The sequence below is a fragment of the Anoplopoma fimbria genome, chromosome 15, assembly GCF_027596085.1.
Source record: "Anoplopoma fimbria isolate UVic2021 breed Golden Eagle Sablefish chromosome 15, Afim_UVic_2022, whole genome shotgun sequence".
In the NCBI taxonomy this organism is placed as follows: domain Eukaryota; kingdom Metazoa; phylum Chordata; class Actinopteri; order Perciformes; family Anoplopomatidae; genus Anoplopoma; species Anoplopoma fimbria.
This window is the reverse complement of record NC_072463.1, coordinates 23,375,681-23,394,315: the sequence shown is the minus strand read 5'-3', so window position 1 is coordinate 23,394,315 and position 18,635 is coordinate 23,375,681. Positions and strand designations below refer to the sequence as shown.

Genomic DNA, 18,635 nt, shown 5'->3' with positions numbered 1-18,635 from the left:
GGTGTCAAAACTCACTATAAATGAGATATTAAAATTAATCTGCAATGGGGGATGACGATAATTCATTCCCTCCAGTGTCCAGTGCGACTAAATCCTTGAATACCTAAAAGCCTCTGTTCCATTTTTCATCAGGATTGTGATGTTTTTAAGGACGTCCTGTGGCCTCGCCCTTTTTTGCAAAGTGGACAGCTTGTAGAAAAACTGTGTCTGTGGGATACAGGAGTCTTTAGGATTTGTAAAAGATGGATTAGTTTAAAAAATATATTGTGATTTATTCATCAGATTTAGGGCAATACTTTCACAACATTTTACACTAGTAACTGCAGAACAGTTACATAAATGAGAGCATGTTATAAAAATAAAACTTTCTGTAGACACCTGCTGTTCATTTGTGGCAGCTCGTAAAAGAAGTTCTGTGGTGATGCTCTTGTTGAAATACCCAATTTATCAATTCAACAGTAACTATAAATAACACCCAAGATAAAGAAATATCACAAACCTCTTTTTAGAGCACGCTCTCTTGCATACAGATTAGCCGCTGGGAGAAACCTTTCGTTCGATTACTCAAATCTCACCTCTCCTAATCCAGTTTGATGACCTGTGGACTGATTGACTGAAGGGAGTTGTAACATTGTAATTACCAAATATTTCAGTCGCTAATTAAGAGCAGTTGGCCAGGTTACCATTCACACAGGTGAAAAAAGAACATGTGTTACCCATAACATTAACGATGTCTCTGTTGTCGTGACAGTGAGCCAGCATGCACAATACCAGAACCCTCAAAACTGAAGCAGGTAAATAGAATTCAGCCACCAATCACTTTTATTATTTACGCCTGTTTTCTAACGGCCTGATGTCTTCTAAGAAAAGGTCTATTGTTACATTTATATGAATGATTTATTAACTCAGCTTTCAAAAAGGTAAATAATAACTATTAGAAAACAATACATTTGTGATTACAAATGTGAACCAAAGCAGTCCCGCCATTAAAATTCGGAATGCACAACTGTAAACTTCTATCTCTCCGAAACTGATCTTCAGTTGTTATATTACATTAACTAGTTATTGACAACCTCAAAGTTATTTATATTTTCTGATACTGATGTAATTAGTAAATGGATTGAAGATAATAGTAAAAAAAAGATTAAACATGCCTGTATATTAGAATTATGATCAGTTAAGTCTCCTCGTTAATGGCAGTAAGTTGCAACAAAATCAATATAATATGTTTTTCTCAAAAATGTACAAAATATAAACATAATAAAATCTAATCTATACTAATGAAATACATATCCTGAATCAGACATAATTTGTCTCCTGTTTTATAATTTACAGATTCTGTTTCATCCACACCTAAATTTGAATTGAACATGCCCCTTCTTGTCTCCACACTTATATACACATATATATATATATATATATATATAAATATATATATATAAATTACATGGCTGCATTACGATGGAGTCAGAAAACCGGTTTGAGGAGCAGTTGAGTTACAAGTAGCGTGATAACAATTTCCAGTAGCATATATGTTTGTTTTCCCTAATATACGAGTAGTTTTTTTCCCATTGTGGTGTAAAATGAAATTGATGCCCTTAACATTGCTAACACAGCCCTGTCAGCTTCTGTTGATTTTTATTCAACAGGAAAACACCGTTGGCAACATTTGTATCGATGGTGTTGAAGTGGTAATTACAGCTCTCACTCGAGTGTGCATGCGAGTGTAAGGGTTGCTTGTCTAAATGCAGGAGGGAGGTAGTAACACATGGTGTATATAATGTTCATGTGTTGTTCATTATTCTTTTATTTGCTTTTCACAGTAAATATTGTAATTACGTTAGTGGGTTTTTGCCAATCTAAATGATCTTCAGCCTGTATAATGGCTTCCTCCCACTGTCTTTCTTGTTGAAGATGAACATTTCAAAAACTGTCTTTACATAAATGTGTTTGCTAACACTGCTGACGAGGCACCACCCTTCATACTGGCACCAGGTCTCAAGTAGAAACCTGCTGATCAAAGAGAGTCTGTTGGTTGTTCCATCACTTTGATCCAATATATCTATGAGCTGGATTGTTGGGAAATTTTGTAAAGACATGTGTGGTCTCCAGTGGATTAATCCTACTGACTTTAGTGATCTTTGAAAATGTAGTGGTTTTTCTTTTGTCTACTGAGTATAGAGATTTGAATAATCAAAAGTGGATGATATTTGTGCTTTCCTTATTTTAACCAGGTCAGCAGCAAACAGGAATGGTTTGATTTTACAGATACTTCTATCTTGGAGTAAATCCAGTTGGTGTTGAAAGCAGGTCTAAGAGAAGTAAACAACAGTTTGACACTGAGTTGAATGGGTGGTACAGTTGGCAGGTGACACCATGTAAAACTTCTACACTTAGTGGCCTGTTGGTGTAAAAGACACAGCAGAGTCTTACGAAATCTATCTGGATCAAAAGGCAAGTCTCTCTCTGTCAGAGGGTCTGTTATGCACAATTTCCCATTTGTGGGAAAGCTTAATTTAGGTATATTGTCTTCTTTATAGGCAAAACCAGTTTTTTGCTCTCCATACACCCTCCTTTTCTCCCTCTCAATCTACATAAGGGAACATTTTCTTTCTTATGTGTTCACTGAGCATCTTTATCCCGCTGGTCACAGGTTCGATTGCACCCCGTCGGCCCAAGCAGGATACCACTTTAGATGAATCACTTCCAGGTCATATGGCGCTGATTTAAGATACAACAAGAAAGAAATGGAAGAGATGTGAAGAAGTCTTAATTTTGGGCAGATTATTCTTTTAAAATGATCATCCTGGGGAACAATGTCTAATTTCAACAATGTGTTCCCATGTTTGTCAGCAAATCAAATAAATGGCAGACGTTACGTCAGACTTTTGCATGTGCTCCATGTGTTGCTGCAATGTGCCAACTCTTCATAAGACACTTCCTGATTAGATTACTGTATGAGCATGAGCTGTTTGATTGGTGAACAGGCTTGTGTCACATGTGTCGTAAAAAGCGTTAGCAGGTCCAGAGTCTGATTACAGCTGGCTGACCTTGGTTCTCCTGCTGAGCGATATCTCTTATACAATTCTTGTGTGTGTGTTTGTGTTCAGGGGGAGTGTCGTTATGAACAGGAGCTTCTTCCTTACCTCCACAAAGCGGACGCTGTTGGCCACGTGAAGAAAGGTCAAAAGAAGCAGAAGGGCACAAAGAACTGCACTAAAACTACCAAAAACACAGCCAAACCGCCTCACTCTACGTTGTCTGATCTGGGATACTTCGATGACGAAGGAGATTGGGAAAATACACGAGCAAAGACCATAGTTTCCACATTCAATGTCACAAAACAGCGACTTTCTGTTGAACATGATACTGAGGTGCCCTATGATGACGTCAGAGATCGACCAGGACCTGAGGCAATTTGTCCTCCTCTCTCAAGCAATGACTGTCCAGAAGCTGATATGGATGACGACTGTGACGTTATTAACGAGGAGGTCATGAAGTTAGAGCCCGCAGTTGGTGAGGCTGTAAATAATTTCAAGACTTCACAATTGATTTCAAAGATTGATGAAGATGAAGATGTTGAGCTTCAGGCCATGTTTTACCTTCCTAAATGGGATTCAGCACCTTCTCCCTCCTTTGCTAAACTCCTGGGAAGAGATCAGAGTCTAAAAGTCATCCTGGCCAACGTGGCAGAGCTCCTGTCCCGATCTCCACCGCCACCGACTGAAGATTTAGAGGACGACATGGCTGCTCCATCACTTCCTCCGTCTCCGCAGCGTCCTCATCAGCCTTTCCAGGTCAACTTTGCCCTGGATGTGGACGACGACGACGACGATGAAGTAATTATGATTGACGCTGACGATACCCACCTGAGGGCGGAGTCAGTCGCGCCTCCAGTTGATAAAGAGGACAGTAAACTGTATCATGATTGGCCTCATCAGGAGATGATGAGTGTCAGCAGGAGCAGCGTGGCGACAAAAAGTCCGACCTGGGATGAAGTTTTTGGGGAAGAAGAAATGAATGATGATCAGGATGTAAGGGATAACAACATGGAGACAGATGATGAGATATACAACAAGGGAGGGGTTGGTGAGGAGGCTGGGAAGAACAAGGACATAAATATTAAGAATGATGGCATGACAGAGGAAAATAAGAGTTGGGATGATGTGAGGAACGAGGAAATACCAGACTTAACACATGGTGGTGGTGGTGTGAAAGATGGCTGGGACTTGAAGTGCAGAGCTCCGATGGACGAGAGCATGGATCTGTTTGGGGATGACGAGGCCTTCCTGCAGATGACCATCCCAGACATCTCCACTCCTGGCGACACGCCCCGCACATCGCCCACTACCGGAGACATTGCTAATAGCACCAAAAAGATGCCTAACGCTTTACACACATTTACCCCAACAAACCCACGTAGCGCTACGCACGCACCTGAAAGCGTACGTAGAGTAAACACTGCGCACACAGATGCTCTAGCACACACAAAGCACATCACTCACAGTCCGCATGCACAGGTGATAACTCAGGAGGACGCAAATACCCAGAGCCACACGGAGACAAAACACACAGCAGCGACAATTAAATCTGTACCAGACAATTCAATGACAGACAAGGTAATCACAGCTCAATGTAAATCGCAGTCATTTGACAGCTCCCATGACTACTACTCTGTCAACTTTGACCTCGGCTATTCACTGGAGGACTCTGACGAAGCGGAAGAAGAGGCCGTTCCTGCCCCATGTATAGCAACGTCTCCTAAAAAGCTGGCTGACTCTGCAGCCTCTTTGCCAGCCGTCTCAAACTCGTCCACTCCTTATAGCAGCTTCAAAAGACAGAGAATGCCTCTACAGTCCAGTGAATCCAAGATATCTACACCAGAAATGCTTTCGGAGCATAGGAAGAGAGAAACGTCGTCTCTTCTAGCTTCACCTTTCGGGACTACAGGTGGTGCACTCCCATCTCCAATCACATCAGCAGGTGTTAGGCGGATGCTTATGCCTGGCTTCAGCGGGCATCGCACCCCGTCTTTGGTCCCCGGCTTGAAACAGAGACGACTGGAGGAGAACTCCACTCCTCATCCAGGTTTGTTTACCTTTCAAAAAATATGATTCCTTAAATTAAAAGATCTTTACACTGGTTTAATTTGTTTTGCCCTGTCTTTCTGAATGTTTCTGTCTGATTCACCTTCTTTCTTAGTGGAGTGCAACAGTGACAGTGAGGATGAAGTCGTGTTTCATAAAAGAAGACATCAGAACAAGGTCAAACCCTTTTCGTCCCCGGACGTGGTGAGTGAGGCCCTGTCGATATTAGAGCTGCAACTAATGTTTATTTCTATTATGTTATTAATATGACCATTGGTTTCGGGATTTATCATTTGGTCTAAAGGACATTGTGAAAACTGCTTATCATCAGAGCCCATGGTGATGTTTTCAAATGTGTCCTGACAAACAGTCCAAATATATTCTGTTTACTATCGCAGAAGAAAATATTCACATTGAAGACGAGCTCAAAAGGGCTGCCAGTTGGTTTTCCAATTGTTGCACCTCTAATTGATACACATTCTCTTTTTTTCTTTTCATAAGATTAATGAGATAAGATACAAAAAGAGGGTCCCTTAAATTTTAATATTTCTGTATATATAATACAAATACCAAGAAAATAAAAGCGTCAACCTCTGTTGCCGTCCAAAAACAACGACTAATACAGGAGATATCTGATTCAGACGACTCAGGCTGGCTCTGACCATCACCTCCAAGGTACCTGCAGTTGTCAAGGCAACGAGCCTGAAAGCACTGAAGAAGCATTTGTAGCTCTTGAAATGTCTCAACATATCTTGATACAATTATATAAGAATCACATATATTGCGCTATTTACAGGTAATGTGTATGTATGTGAAATGTAACATGTTTTTGTCTCTGCTAGTCAAAGATCTCCAGTGACGTGGACTCCCCGTCCCCGGTGGTTGTGAAGAGGAAACGTGCAGCTGCACTTAATACTGTAAGATTTACTTCACTAGCAGTAAATAAAGGTTCAACCTGTTCAGCACAGCCAATTTGATTTAAATACTTTCACTTCATGCATTACTTACAATAATTTCCCTAATGGTTTAAAAGATCTGCAGCTTCTTAAAGCGTTTAACAATGTACAGTATTGACTAATGTGTTCGCCTCCTTGGTCTCCAGTCTGATGAAATGGAGGGTGAAGCTGTTTCTGATGACGATTTCCAGAATGAGTCTGTGTTCACACGCAGAACCACAGCACACGGAGCTGAGAGGAAAAGCGTCCAACAAGTCAAAGCCAAGGTTTGTGTAATGCAGATGGCTTTGCAGAACGCTGTGATCTTAATCTGAATATCATTTATGTATCATGTTTTCTTGTCACTGAATGCAATGAATGGTCCCTGTGTTGATACAAATGCAGCTCTAGTGGTTTGTTTTTTTCTGGTTGCTGAAAAAATTTGAATTTCTGTTACCTTTTGTCATAACTACAGAGTTACTAGTGCAGAAACTTGAATGTGCTGTATATAACTTTTAGAGTGCTGATGTATTTTTTGTAAATCTAAGAACCGTTCTCTTACATCTGATCTGTATCCCTGAAATAAATGATTTATTTTGGGCCACTTGGGGGCAGCAGAAAACAAGTTACAAAACACAACATTGCTATATTATCACTTTTAAAGTTGATATGGCAAACTTGAAAAGCAGATCCAGCATTTACAGAGCACCATATTGTTCGTTTAGAGTTGAGTTAGTTGCCACCTGATGAATGTAAGTCCAATATTCACTCTGCTTTAGCTCTGTATTTGGTCTCCACAAACTCCTGAGAGAAATATCTGGTTCTTTAGCTGTTTAAAGGTCTGCTATGAAAAACAGATAACACAACCATAACATATTTCAGACCTGTTTTGGCTCAAAAATGACACCTTCCTTATTCCTTAAAAATGTCATGTCTATAAATATAACCCACAGACACATGTAGGATCTGTCAGACTTGACATTATCCATTGTTTCTTTTCCTCAGCGCCCCGCATGTCGAAAAGGGCACCAGTTCCTGGATGCCGAAGCAGAGCTGTCAGAGGACGGGGCGGATGTGTCGTCTGATGAAGAGGACGGAGAAGAACACGATCACTCTCTTGAAGGCTTTGTGGTCAACAACACACACTTCTCACAGGGACTGAATGGTACAACACCATGTTTATTCCAAGAAATGAGATTTTTATTGTACCCTCGGTGGATTATATTTCAAATGTAATTCATTGAAGTGAGTTTAAGTAGACTGAACAAGTCGTGCCGTAACATTTACACTTTGTTTGTTCCCCTCCACGGCAGACTCAGAGATGCAAGCTGTTTACCTGAAGTCAGTGAAAAGTCCTGCAGTCCAGGGAAAGTTCAAAATGTCCTACAAAAATCATCACAACATGGACATATTTTCTCAGGTATACTGTATATTATATCTTGGCTTTTCTTTGCTCGATGAAAATGAAAATGTCTCTTACAAAGAAAACAAAAATACAAAGAAGTTAAGTTAACTTCTAGTCTAATTATTGACTCTAGGTGCCGGAGATGGATGAAACGTATTCAGAGGACAGCTTTGTGGTGGGAAGCGAGGTGGAGGAGGCGGAGAGCAACCAGGATGACGCTGAAGACATTGAACTTATGCCCGAGGACTCGTATGTGGAGGGGCGGAGGCAGTATGCCACCAGACGTCGTGTATTCATCCACAAAGCAAGAGCTGGAGCTCCACCAGAGCAGAAGGCTGGGGTGAAAACCAAGCGTGTCCGTGTTTTACACGTTGATGATTCTAGTGAGGAGGAGACAGAGGAAGCTGGTAAGAAGAGAAGGCTTACAACTGAAGCGGATGTTGCTGTCCCTCTGTGGCCAAAGGCAGTACAGCCAGAGCCCAGCGGGCTACAGCAGCCGCAGCAGAAACCCTCCTCCTCCTCCTCCTCGTCTTCAACCACAGCATCCAAGGTCTCATTACTGAGCAAGGTGAAGAGGTGCTCGGAAAGTGAGGACCAGCAGAAGGAAAGGTAACGACGATCTCATCAGGTAGCACATAAACATTAATAAACGACTAGAGCATAATTTGATTTATCTTACAGGTGTCGTCAAAGGTTAGAAAATCAGCATTGTCTCTCTGATGAGCTGGACTTTATAGAGACAGAGCTGCTGTTATCCTCAAAGAAACAACCCCAGGTACGAGCAAAGAGGGTACATTATACACACTGTGTGTTGTTAAACCAGACACATGGTCACTAAAACAAACATAGAGGTCAGTAAAACTTTAAATTGACCACATTGAGGCTTTCTTCCAGGTCCAGGACCCCGCTGCCACCTCCTCAGTCCCACAGACGTCCACTGCACAGGCGTCATCAGCCACTGCTTCATCCGCACCCGTTTGCATTCTGGTGGACAGTCGCTGCATCGGTAACGGGGTGGAGCTGATGACCAGCCTCCGTCAGCGCCACTCAGCCACCGTCCACGTCTGCTCGCTGGACGGCAGCTACTTCATTGTCAGCAACCGCATGGCGGTGGAGAGGCACAGCCAATCGGACTTGGCCGCGATGCAGAACCGCAAGCGTTTGGCGGAAAGAGTGCAGAGCTTGCAGGGATTGTTTGAGCGCGTTTGTCTGATAGTGGAGAAGGACCGAACCAAGCCAGGTCAGTCTGACCGCTGATTTGATTAAATATGGTTATTGTACAGAGTATTTAGATTACAGGAAGTTTTGGTAGTTTGCACAACAATTTGATTCTATTCTTTTATAATTGTCACTGTCACAGGCGAGGTGTCACGTCCGTTTCAGCGATCACGTTGCTATGACAGCACTTTGACAGCACTGGTGCGTACCGGGATGCGCTTGCTTTGGAGCGATGGCGCCGAACAAAGCGCCGGCTTGCTTGCAGACCTGGCACGGCTGGAGCAGCGTAAAGGTCAGGGCATCGCTGTGCCTCTGGAGGTCAAAGGGCAGCACAGGCAGCAGGCTCTGCAGCTCTTCCTGAGCCTGCCCTCAGTCAGCTACATCCATGCACTCAGCATGAGCCACAACTTCAGGTCAATTGCCCAACTCATCAACAGGTAAAGGAAGTGTGTGTGTGCGATATTTTGTGGCAAAAGAACAGACAAGAATAGAAACCTTCTTCACCCTCGTTTACAGTATAAAGTCTCCTCCCGTCTTCTTTTGTTCCTCCCACAGCTCCATTGAAGCCATTGAAAAGGGAGGCTGTATGAGTCGATCCAGAGCCGAGGAGATCTACCGCTTCCTGCGCTACTCCTGCGACTCTTTCTTCATGAACACATCAAAAGCAGGAAAAACCAGCTAGCAGCGCAAAGGAGAAACACTGTAGCGAAACCACAATCTAAAATCTATTCCACTCCTACTTTATTTGTCCACTACTTTGTCTTTCTTGGCTTCCCCTGCCCTTCTTTTTGTTGTACTTCTTTGTTTTCAGTCTCACCAGGGACCAGAGGATGACAGGTACTATAATACGTGCAGTAACTGATCTAGCTGAAGTTAGTATCTCAATGAGAGAAGTGCTTCAGGATAATAATTCAACCTTCTTGCACAACAAGTTGAAGGGAAACACTGTACAACTTAATTTGTTTGTTGTATAATACCGTGTTTTTCTTGATCTAAGGCATATGATTTGTATTTTTTAAATAATTTGGGTGAAAAGTGTTTCCCTTTAAACTCATGTGCAGACAAAATGATGGTGTTGAGGCAATACTGTGTTAAGAACTCAATCAATATTTGATTTATACTTGAATAACTTATTATTTTTGTCAAATAATGGATATATTTGTTTACAATGCATACTGTAAAAGAAGGAAATGTATCAAATTTCTTGAATAAACTGCTATTTTTTATACATTACTGTCAAAGTATTTGTGTAGAGTAAGCAGATTCTGTGGTACCCATGACTAACCACTAGAGGTCAGTCTTTCACTTTAACAGAACATGTATATCTGGATTTCTCTTGGGTCACATACTGGACTCACTTAATACTTCTATCCATTCTCATAACAGATTGTTGTGGCAATAGTTAAGCTGCAACAAGGACTGTGTCTTTCAGAAAACAATGTGATTTTTATTTCACCATTCTCTCAAAGTACTACATAGCGTTCATGCTGCTTTGGTGCAAGATATTGTATACAAACAAGCACAGAACATTAAGGCAACAACAGTTAAATCAGCCCTTTTACAAAGATGTAACAATCATGCATAATCCACCAGTACAGTCAGACAATTCTAGACAAAATAGAGAGCTAAAATCTTGAAACAAAAAAATAGTGATTAAAGAAAATCTAAAGCCCATTGTGATTCCACACCTTTAAACGTATAAAGGATATGAAATCAGAAACCACCAAATTCACAGTATGTACAACATTATGTCATTGGACAATCCCAAAGCTGTTTCAGACCAGTCAAACATCTCTCACTCTTTAATAAGATAAATAATAACAGCAGCAGTGAAGGACTGCAGACATGAAAATGAGTGGAAGGAAAGTAATAGCTCCAGCAATTTTGATACTTCTGTCACCTGCAAGTAGGTTTACGAATGCATTTGGTTGTGCATGACCACAGTCTGCACTTTTATTGTTTTAGTTTACATTCCAAAGCTGGAAAATGTAAAGCGTGTGTGAACTCGGACAGCTGTTAACTGAGTAAAGAACGGAGGTCAACCTGCTCTAGGTCACAGTGTGTGTCCTCGCCTCCTATAATGAGTACCCTGGTTAATGGTGAGAGGGAAGCAGAGGTGTCCCAACTAAATCTGGTTTGCCCAAAGATTACTGACAAGCATTAAGGGTCTGGAAGTAGAGACAACAGAATGATTAGCAAAATAGGTTGGTTCTCACTTTGGTGATGAACATTTGAACTTCAAATGCGAATGTTACAAAAATGTCTTTGGCAGAATAGCAAGCTTTTGACAACAAGAGACTCTTTCTTTGTGGTCTGATGGTCAAATATCTGAAATGTTACAATGTTGGCACAGGCGAATAAATGTTGATGACAGAAGTAATAAAAAAAAAAAGTACTTGCAAACAGCAGCTACAAAATGCTAAATCTGCAGCTGAAAGCGTAAAAATTGCCGGACCCATTACTTCCTCTAAGTGGTGCAGGCTAGTGTGAACAGAACTGTTCTGACAATGCCACACCTCCACCTCCAGGAGGACGTGGTGCCTCACGTGTGCAAACAAGAGGCACAAGATTTAAAATACATTTTCAATTTTCAAAAACCCACTTTAACCAGCAATCAGCCATCTTTGCTCGTCACTGTAACAGAATCTTGCACTAGTTGAAAAAAAAAAAAAAAAAAAAAAATCTATTGCAAAGTGAAAAATCGGATGGCCAAAAACTGTTTCTAACCGTACATGTGCTCAGCATACCATAAGGTGCTTTCGTTGGACACTACCATGTCCACAACAAAAAGATCGAAAACGGCATAATGGCTTAGGACAATGATATAATTACAGTCATATAATTACATATTTAAAATTGTATTATAACACATGATGTATCTGAACCATATTTGTCATACTGCAGTGGGCCAAAACTGAGCCTATAATATTTCCACCAATTAAAACTTTAACAACATCCAGACCTTGACTCAAATTCTTATGAATTTTCAAAGGAAAGTTAAACTTAATACAAAATTATAACCTCATCATTAATATCTAAGCATTACTTTTTCTTTCTAGCCATTATGAAAAGAAGCTGAAATGCGGTGTTCACACTATATGGAGGTAAATAGTGAGGGGTTGACTCATCCATGACACCATGGAGACATCATCATTTATTGGTTAACTGCTTAAAATTATTGAATTGAACCTTTAAGTCACATTCGTTTTACTGATTGAGGTATGCAAAATGTAACAGTAAAAAATGCTTTCATGTTCACAAACCTGCTAAACTTTGTAGACTATTGTTGGTAATCAGTAACTATCAATGAATACCTTACAAGTTTAGGCATGTCTGATAGTGGAGAACCGTTGTTAATACACTCTTATGACCTGAACACAGCATTAAAGACAAAGTGTTACTTTCACTCCATAATTTTAAGGACATCTGTAACAGTCAATGCACAATGACTATTGTAACCGTTTCCTAAATTACTTAAAACTCATAAAATGTGTACAAAAACCAAGGACTATTAACCATACCAATATTTACAAGTGCAGCCTTTATCTTAAAATATATATTATTTAAATAATACACAGGGTCACTTGGTTGAAGCTCCATGGGCTTACCTCAGATCAGTTCACCGTTCTCATAATTGACACCAGTTAACAGATCATAGACCTGGATTAAGCTGCAACTTCCATCTAGATAAATGCCTTATAGATTTGCTGATGGCTGTAGTGATGCTCTCTGCAGCACAGTGGCTCACATGCTGGTTGGCTCCGTCTGTGGCTGCAGAGGCTGCAGCTGGACTGACTGCGGCTCCGAGTCCTGAATGCTACACTCTTCTCCCTCACGCATGTACAACAAAAACATAGTCACAGTGGCAAATGTGGTAGCATTCACTGGAAATGCACGGAGCAGAGTGGACGTGAGCCCACGCGTGAACACCCTCCACCCCTCTTTCTTCAGGCTCTGTCTGACACAGTCCATGATGCCGCTGTACTGGTGGACGCCGCCCACCCCGTCCGCCTGAAGGCGCGACTTGATCACATCCACGGGATAGGTGGAGATCCAGGAAGCGATGCCCGACATTCCACCAGCAAACAACAGCTTGGGGATCATGTAAGGAGTCTCCGGCTCACAGCCGAGGTAACGTGTCCACATGTCATAAGCGAGAAAGTACACACCGAACCCAGGCGTCTCTCGCAGCAGGGTGGTCACCATGCCGCGATTGATACCCCGAATCCCCTCCTTGTTGTAGATTCTCACCAGACAGTCCAGGGAGTTCTTATACAGCTTCCTCTTGGACTTCTTCTCTCCGGTCCCTTGCATCTGCATGCGTGTCTTCGCCAGCTCCATTGGGCAGCAGATGACACACTGGATGGTTCCTGCAGAGGCTCCAGCCAGGAACTGGTTGAGAGGTGTGTCTTGGCCAAGCTTGCGCATGGCATTGCCCTGGACACCAAAAACTATGGCATTGATGAAGGTCAGGCCCATCATTGGAGAGCCGATGCCTTTGTACAGACCGAGCATCTACAGACACAGAGAGAGTACTGGAGCCAATGAGGGACGCATCAGAATCACTACAGAGCACAGCAGGTATGAACATTTTATGATCATTTCTGCACACAATTCAAAAATATTTAAGCTTGTAATTTTTATAATGTATTGTAACAAACCAAATTAATACATTTTTGTGGCCAGTCAAGTCAAAGAGAAAGGAGCAGTGACAGCCGGTCTCGGGGACAAGCTAGTCCTTAAAAAACCTAATTCATTCTGTCCTCCTCTGCACTTTATTTGAGGGGAGTCTTTTTTTTTTTTTTTTTCTCGACAGCCAGCTTCAGCAGCTAGGTTCACACATACAACTGTGTGATACATGGCAAAATAAAGAAAGTTGACAGGTCATGGACAATATAAACAAATCATCAGATTAATTTTGTTTTGTAAATGAATGTCCACATACATGAAAGTGAGGCAACAAATTGCTGAGAACTAGTTAAAATGTGCATATTGTACTGTGGTAGAAATACGATCCAATGCCTCCATGTGAAAACAGCCACGAGAAACTCAGAGACCAAGCATACACCGCTCTGCTTTAAATGGCGTGATGTGCAAAGCTTTATTTAGCCCATGCAGGAATTAGGCCCTCACTGACCCGGGTTAACAGAAGGTGCCCCCCTCTCAGCCCTCACACCCCATGTTAGGAACATGCTGGCCCATAGGGAAAGACACAGAATATTGAACAGCTGACAGGTTTAAATGCAGCCTAAAAAAGTAAATATATAAACTAGTAAAACGTTAAGACATTTACAACAAACTCACCGACTCCTGGCGTATGATTGACTGGAAGCAGTGATATGTCCCGCGGTACAAAGGTTTGTCCACATTTTGAACTTGAAGCCTCACCTGTGGATGACCACCTTCATGTTAGAGTCATATGGTAGAGTAAAAAGGCCAACAACAGGGCCACAACAACTACAAACTACATACTGTAACACAGATTTAAAAGGGAAACAAGCAGGCAGAGCTTTGAAATGGTTCTTTGAGGGTAAAAAATATGTTAAAGGGTGCAACATAAGAGGGAAAATAATTAACTGAGAATGAGGTTGTATGAACAACTAAATATCTTCTGTGCTTTATATTTCTATAGATCAAGACAAGACATTGGGTGAGAGAAAAAAAAAGACCTTGACCATACTTACTAGGTCATATTTCCATCGAGAGGTTGTTTATTTCTCTCTCTCATCTACAACACAGTGACACTGTTGCTGTTAAGACAGCCTCCCCAAGACACCAGCTCAGGGAGAAATGACATTGAAAGCAAGGAATAAAAGAGCTACAACCAAAACATTGACCATCTACTTATGCCTCCCAGGGGGATGCTGCAATTTCAATTAATTCAGTGCTATACGTATTAAGCCTTCCTTGTCCTGCCTTTTCAAACAAATAATTACTTATGACAAAACTGTATTTAATTTAAAAGTTAGTTTTACAAAAATCCTAAAATGGGATGTCAGAAAACTACACCAATGTTTATGTTCCCATTAAATTGACTTTAACAGGTAGCTTCAAGCCAAAAAGGAGTACTGCATAGACAAGTATACTAACTAAAGTGATTACAATACTTCACGTGACTGTGCGGTTCATTTAAAACAATGACCGTATAGGATAAGAGAGCTATTCAGCAAAATGACTGAAGAAAATGTCCCCAAATAACCTGATGAATGTCAATTTTATCTTGATCTAAAAGGAAATGAGTGTATGTTCTTGTTCTGAACTTCGATGTTACCTGAAGTTCACAACAATGCTTTATAGTATACATAGAACTTGGTTGAGAGATGAAACACAATCTGCATGAGATAAAACACAAGTATGTCAATAATAATAATAATAATAATAATAATAATAATAATAATAATAATAGCCCTACAGTCATCGAGATCCCATCGATATTGCTCTCAAATCTCAGTCCTATTGTAGGATGACTGTGTAACTTCAGATTACCTGGGTTCAAACTCACAGTGGTCTGACTTACAACACTTTAACAGCAAAGTACTGGATCATGCCATTGCCTAACATGAGCAAATAGTGCAGAAGATGGAACAGACACCCACCTTCACAGTGTCAAATGGATGTCCAACCAAAACACCAGCTGCACCTGGGGGAAAAAAGGGAACATTTCTAAAATCATATTGGAAAACATGAATTCGGAAACAAATTATCAGAAAATGTTCTTGTAATCTTGTGGCTCATCTCTCAACTACAAACAGTCACTCCCCGAGACTGAACAGAGCAATCTGCTAGTCACTGCGTCGTACCTGTGTCGAAAGCTTGACGGTGCCCTGGCCTTGACTTGACTGAGCAAAAAAATCTGTTATACAACAGTAACTTCTTATCATGTCGTATCAGGACATATTAACCAAAAGGTATCCAATCATCAGAGGCATCTAATACTCAAAAGTAACACACTTCAAATGTGACACCATGAATGATATTTAGTAATGCTGATACAAAAGGCTTTTTATAAACTTAATGATATATTACTATGGTGTGGCACTACCGCATGGATGTGTGAACACAAGAGTGTATCGCAATTATAATGTACTTCTTTTGTTGTGCACATTACATTGTTACAAATTATGCATAGACCTGTTAAAGTACTACCCTGAGCCTTCCTCGTAGCACTTACTGTATTCGTATCAGTTCACTGCACTTATTGAATTCGTATTAGTTTACTGCACTTATCCTATTCGTAGTAGTTTGTAGCACTTATTGTATTCGTATTAGTCTGTTGCACTTATTGTTTTCGTAGTAATTTGCCTCTGCACTATACTTTTGCTCTGGTTTATGCTTTAAGATGCTTGTTTAAGAAAGGAGATGCACTTATGACTTCTGGTGACTAGTAGTTCTCTTGAATACCTATGTTGAATACACTTCCTGTAAGTCGCTTTGGATAAAAGCGTCTGCTAAATGACTGTAATGTAATGTAATGTAATGTGTGACCAGCTTGCATTGGGACATCAATACAGGACAGGACATGTATGAATCAGTGAATGAATAACAAAATAGTCCATAGTAGTGTGGGCGGAAATCAAATTAGGTTTAGGTGAATATATCTCTATTATTAGCTGCACAGATATGACTTTATTTCAGGTCCTAGTATTTCTACATAAATTACTAAGATAAACTTTTACATCTGGACTTTCTGGACAAAACCTTTATCTTTATAGACTATCTGGGGAAGCTTGAGAAGCCTTGGGGAAAAGACAAAACAGCTGACAAGCTTCCCAAGGCTTAATGGTGAGAATGTACTGGGAACACTGGCTGAGAGCTACCTCGATTATTCAAAACCGGAAGCCAACCACCAACCACCACCACCACCATCTATTGGGTTGGTATCTGATGATGTCATATCCTTAATATGCTTACCTGGAGGCCTGCACACCTCACTCACTATCTATGTGAGGAATGTCAACACACCCATCACCGCTCCCTGCATGTGAGTGATCAGTCAGGAATGTCATTTAACGACTTATGAAGAGAAAAAAACCCCCATACATCAATTTTAGATAAAGAAACCTGTTGCATTTTGATTCTAAACTGTACATATATTGTCTCTCGGACGTGGCAGGTGTGCTGCAGCCGGATCAGCCCACAAACGCCGGCTAATGCTAATGCTAACGTTAGCTTCAGCTTGCTAGCATTAGCATTAGGCTCCTCACTCACCTCCTATACAGCCAGCAGCAAAGTCCAGGGCCATTCCCTCACACACGTACAGGTGAACCGTGTCAGGCCGACTCGGTAACGTACAGGTGTAATACACGAGGTGTGCAAGCGGACACGTTGTTATCAATGTCGGAACTACGTTATTTACAAGCGCACTCCTGGTGTGTAGCAGAGCCGGGCAGCGCGGAGGGATACTGCGGCGGTTAGGTTTGCTTTTGACGAAGCCCCGGTTTATAAAGATGCGTCTGACTCCGCACACGCTCACTACTGTAAATGCTCCTGCTGCCAACACTTTCTATTCTTGTACAGGCGGAAGGAGGAGCAGGCGGAGGTTCAGAGTAGATAAAAAAGAAGAAACGTGGTGCTTTTTCTTTTTTTCTTTTAAAGGAGGTCCAATCAGACTACTTGGAAGAAGACAACTCCCCTCGGGGGTATAGTCCGCCCCCTGCTCCTATTGGCTGCTCTAAATCAACAGTGTTATCTTGGTGGTCGTCATCAGCCAACTGGGACACTTAGACAGAGTGAATGGGGAACAACTTCTATCTATCTAACAACTATCTATCTTTATTTTGTGTATTTATTGTCTGTGTCTGTGTAGTTTGTAGCACTTATTATATTCGTATTAGTCTGTTGCATTTATTGTTTTCGTAGTATGTGTATTTATTGTCTCTGTACTATACTTTTATTGTCTGTGTTTATGTTTAAGATGTCTTGTTTAAGAAATTGTCTGAGATGTATAGTATGACTTCTGTGTAGTGACTAGTAGTTCTCTTGAATACCTATGTTGAACACACTTCCTGTAAGTTGCTTTGGATAAAAGCATCTGCTAAATGACTGTAATGTAATGTGGAATTATGTGGCAAACAAACAAATGCTCAACAAACCAGAATATGTTTTATATTTTAGATTCTTCAAAGTAGTTGAATGAGAAGGTAAAAGCGTGTCAAATGACTTTTGACTGGTACTGTAAATGTATATATATTTTTATATTTTATTTTCATTATTGATATATTTTGACTATATATATTTATTTATATTATATATATATATATATACAGTACCAGTCAAAAGTTTGGACACACCTTCTCATTCAATGTTTTTTCTTTAATTTAATTTTTTTCTACATTGTAGATTAATATTGAAGACATCCAAACTATGAAGGAACACATATGGAATTATGTGGTAAACAAACAAATGCTCAACAAACCAGAATATGTTTTATATTTTAGATTCTTCAAAGTAGTTGACTGAGAAGGTGTGTCCAGACTTTTGACTGGTACTGTACATTAACTCAAGTACTGTTTTACTTGAGTATTTCTATGTCACGCTAATTATCTAGTCCACTACATTTTGGAAGCCAAATGGGCGTTTTTACTCCACTACTTCTTTTTCAGAATATTAATATAAACTATTTAATCAACTCATAAATTGATGTTGATTAAATATTGATAAATGATGTAATATATGGATTAAGATACCCAGCAGTATATTATATATAAGTAGAAATTTGACCCCACCTTTACCAGTTGCAACATTAGTGCCAACACACAATGCATCACTAATTAGAATCACTTTAAAAATTATTTGGTATTCAGAAATGGGCCATTCTGCATAATGAGTACTATTCCTTTTGTCGCTTTAAGTATAAATTGATGCTGATACCTTGTGCTTGTACTGAAGTAAGATTTGAAATGCACTACTGAGTATTTGACTCGTGTTTTTTGCTCTGTGGTGTTGCTACTATTTCTTAAGCAAAAGATCTGACTACTTCTTTACATTACT

At 40.5% G+C, this 18,635-nt stretch overlaps 2 protein-coding genes across 4 annotated transcripts in view; one reads left to right on the top strand and one right to left on the bottom strand.

Annotated features, from left to right (window-relative positions):
• fancm (FA complementation group M) overlaps positions 1 to 11,037 on the top strand; it is a 43,552-nt gene extending 32,515 nt beyond the window's left edge. The window contains 11 exon segments of the mRNA XM_054614653.1: positions 3,111 to 5,088; positions 5,203 to 5,291; positions 5,930 to 6,004; positions 6,190 to 6,309; positions 7,028 to 7,187; positions 7,336 to 7,442; positions 7,561 to 8,036; positions 8,109 to 8,202; positions 8,322 to 8,667; positions 8,788 to 9,082; positions 9,201 to 11,037. Coding sequence (XP_054470628.1) covers positions 3,111 to 5,088; positions 5,203 to 5,291; positions 5,930 to 6,004; positions 6,190 to 6,309; positions 7,028 to 7,187; positions 7,336 to 7,442; positions 7,561 to 8,036; positions 8,109 to 8,202; positions 8,322 to 8,667; positions 8,788 to 9,082; positions 9,201 to 9,327 — 3,867 coding nt within the window. The 3' untranslated portion in view covers positions 9,328 to 11,037.
• On the bottom strand, positions 10,091 to 17,249 carry LOC129104007 (mitochondrial basic amino acids transporter). Of its 3 annotated transcripts, XM_054614654.1 has the most exons (4): positions 16,854 to 17,249; positions 15,242 to 15,285; positions 13,950 to 14,033; positions 10,096 to 13,160 (listed from the first exon to the last, which is right to left on the bottom strand). In XM_054614654.1, exons 1-4 carry the CDS (start codon positions 16,885 to 16,887, stop codon positions 12,390 to 12,392), a joined length of 933 nt encoding a protein of 310 aa, XP_054470629.1. In that variant the 5' UTR covers positions 16,888 to 17,249; the 3' UTR covers positions 10,096 to 12,389. The 3 variants fall into 3 exon arrangements, with proteins under 3 accessions (XP_054470631.1, XP_054470630.1, XP_054470629.1); XM_054614656.1 differs by lacking the exons at positions 15,242 to 15,285; positions 16,854 to 17,249 and adding an exon at positions 14,330 to 14,943 and having other exon boundaries at positions 10,091 to 13,180; XM_054614655.1 differs by lacking the exons at positions 15,242 to 15,285; positions 16,854 to 17,249 and adding an exon at positions 14,330 to 14,941 and having other exon boundaries at positions 10,093 to 13,160.
• Positions 17,250 to 18,635: the final 1,386 nt, after the last annotated feature.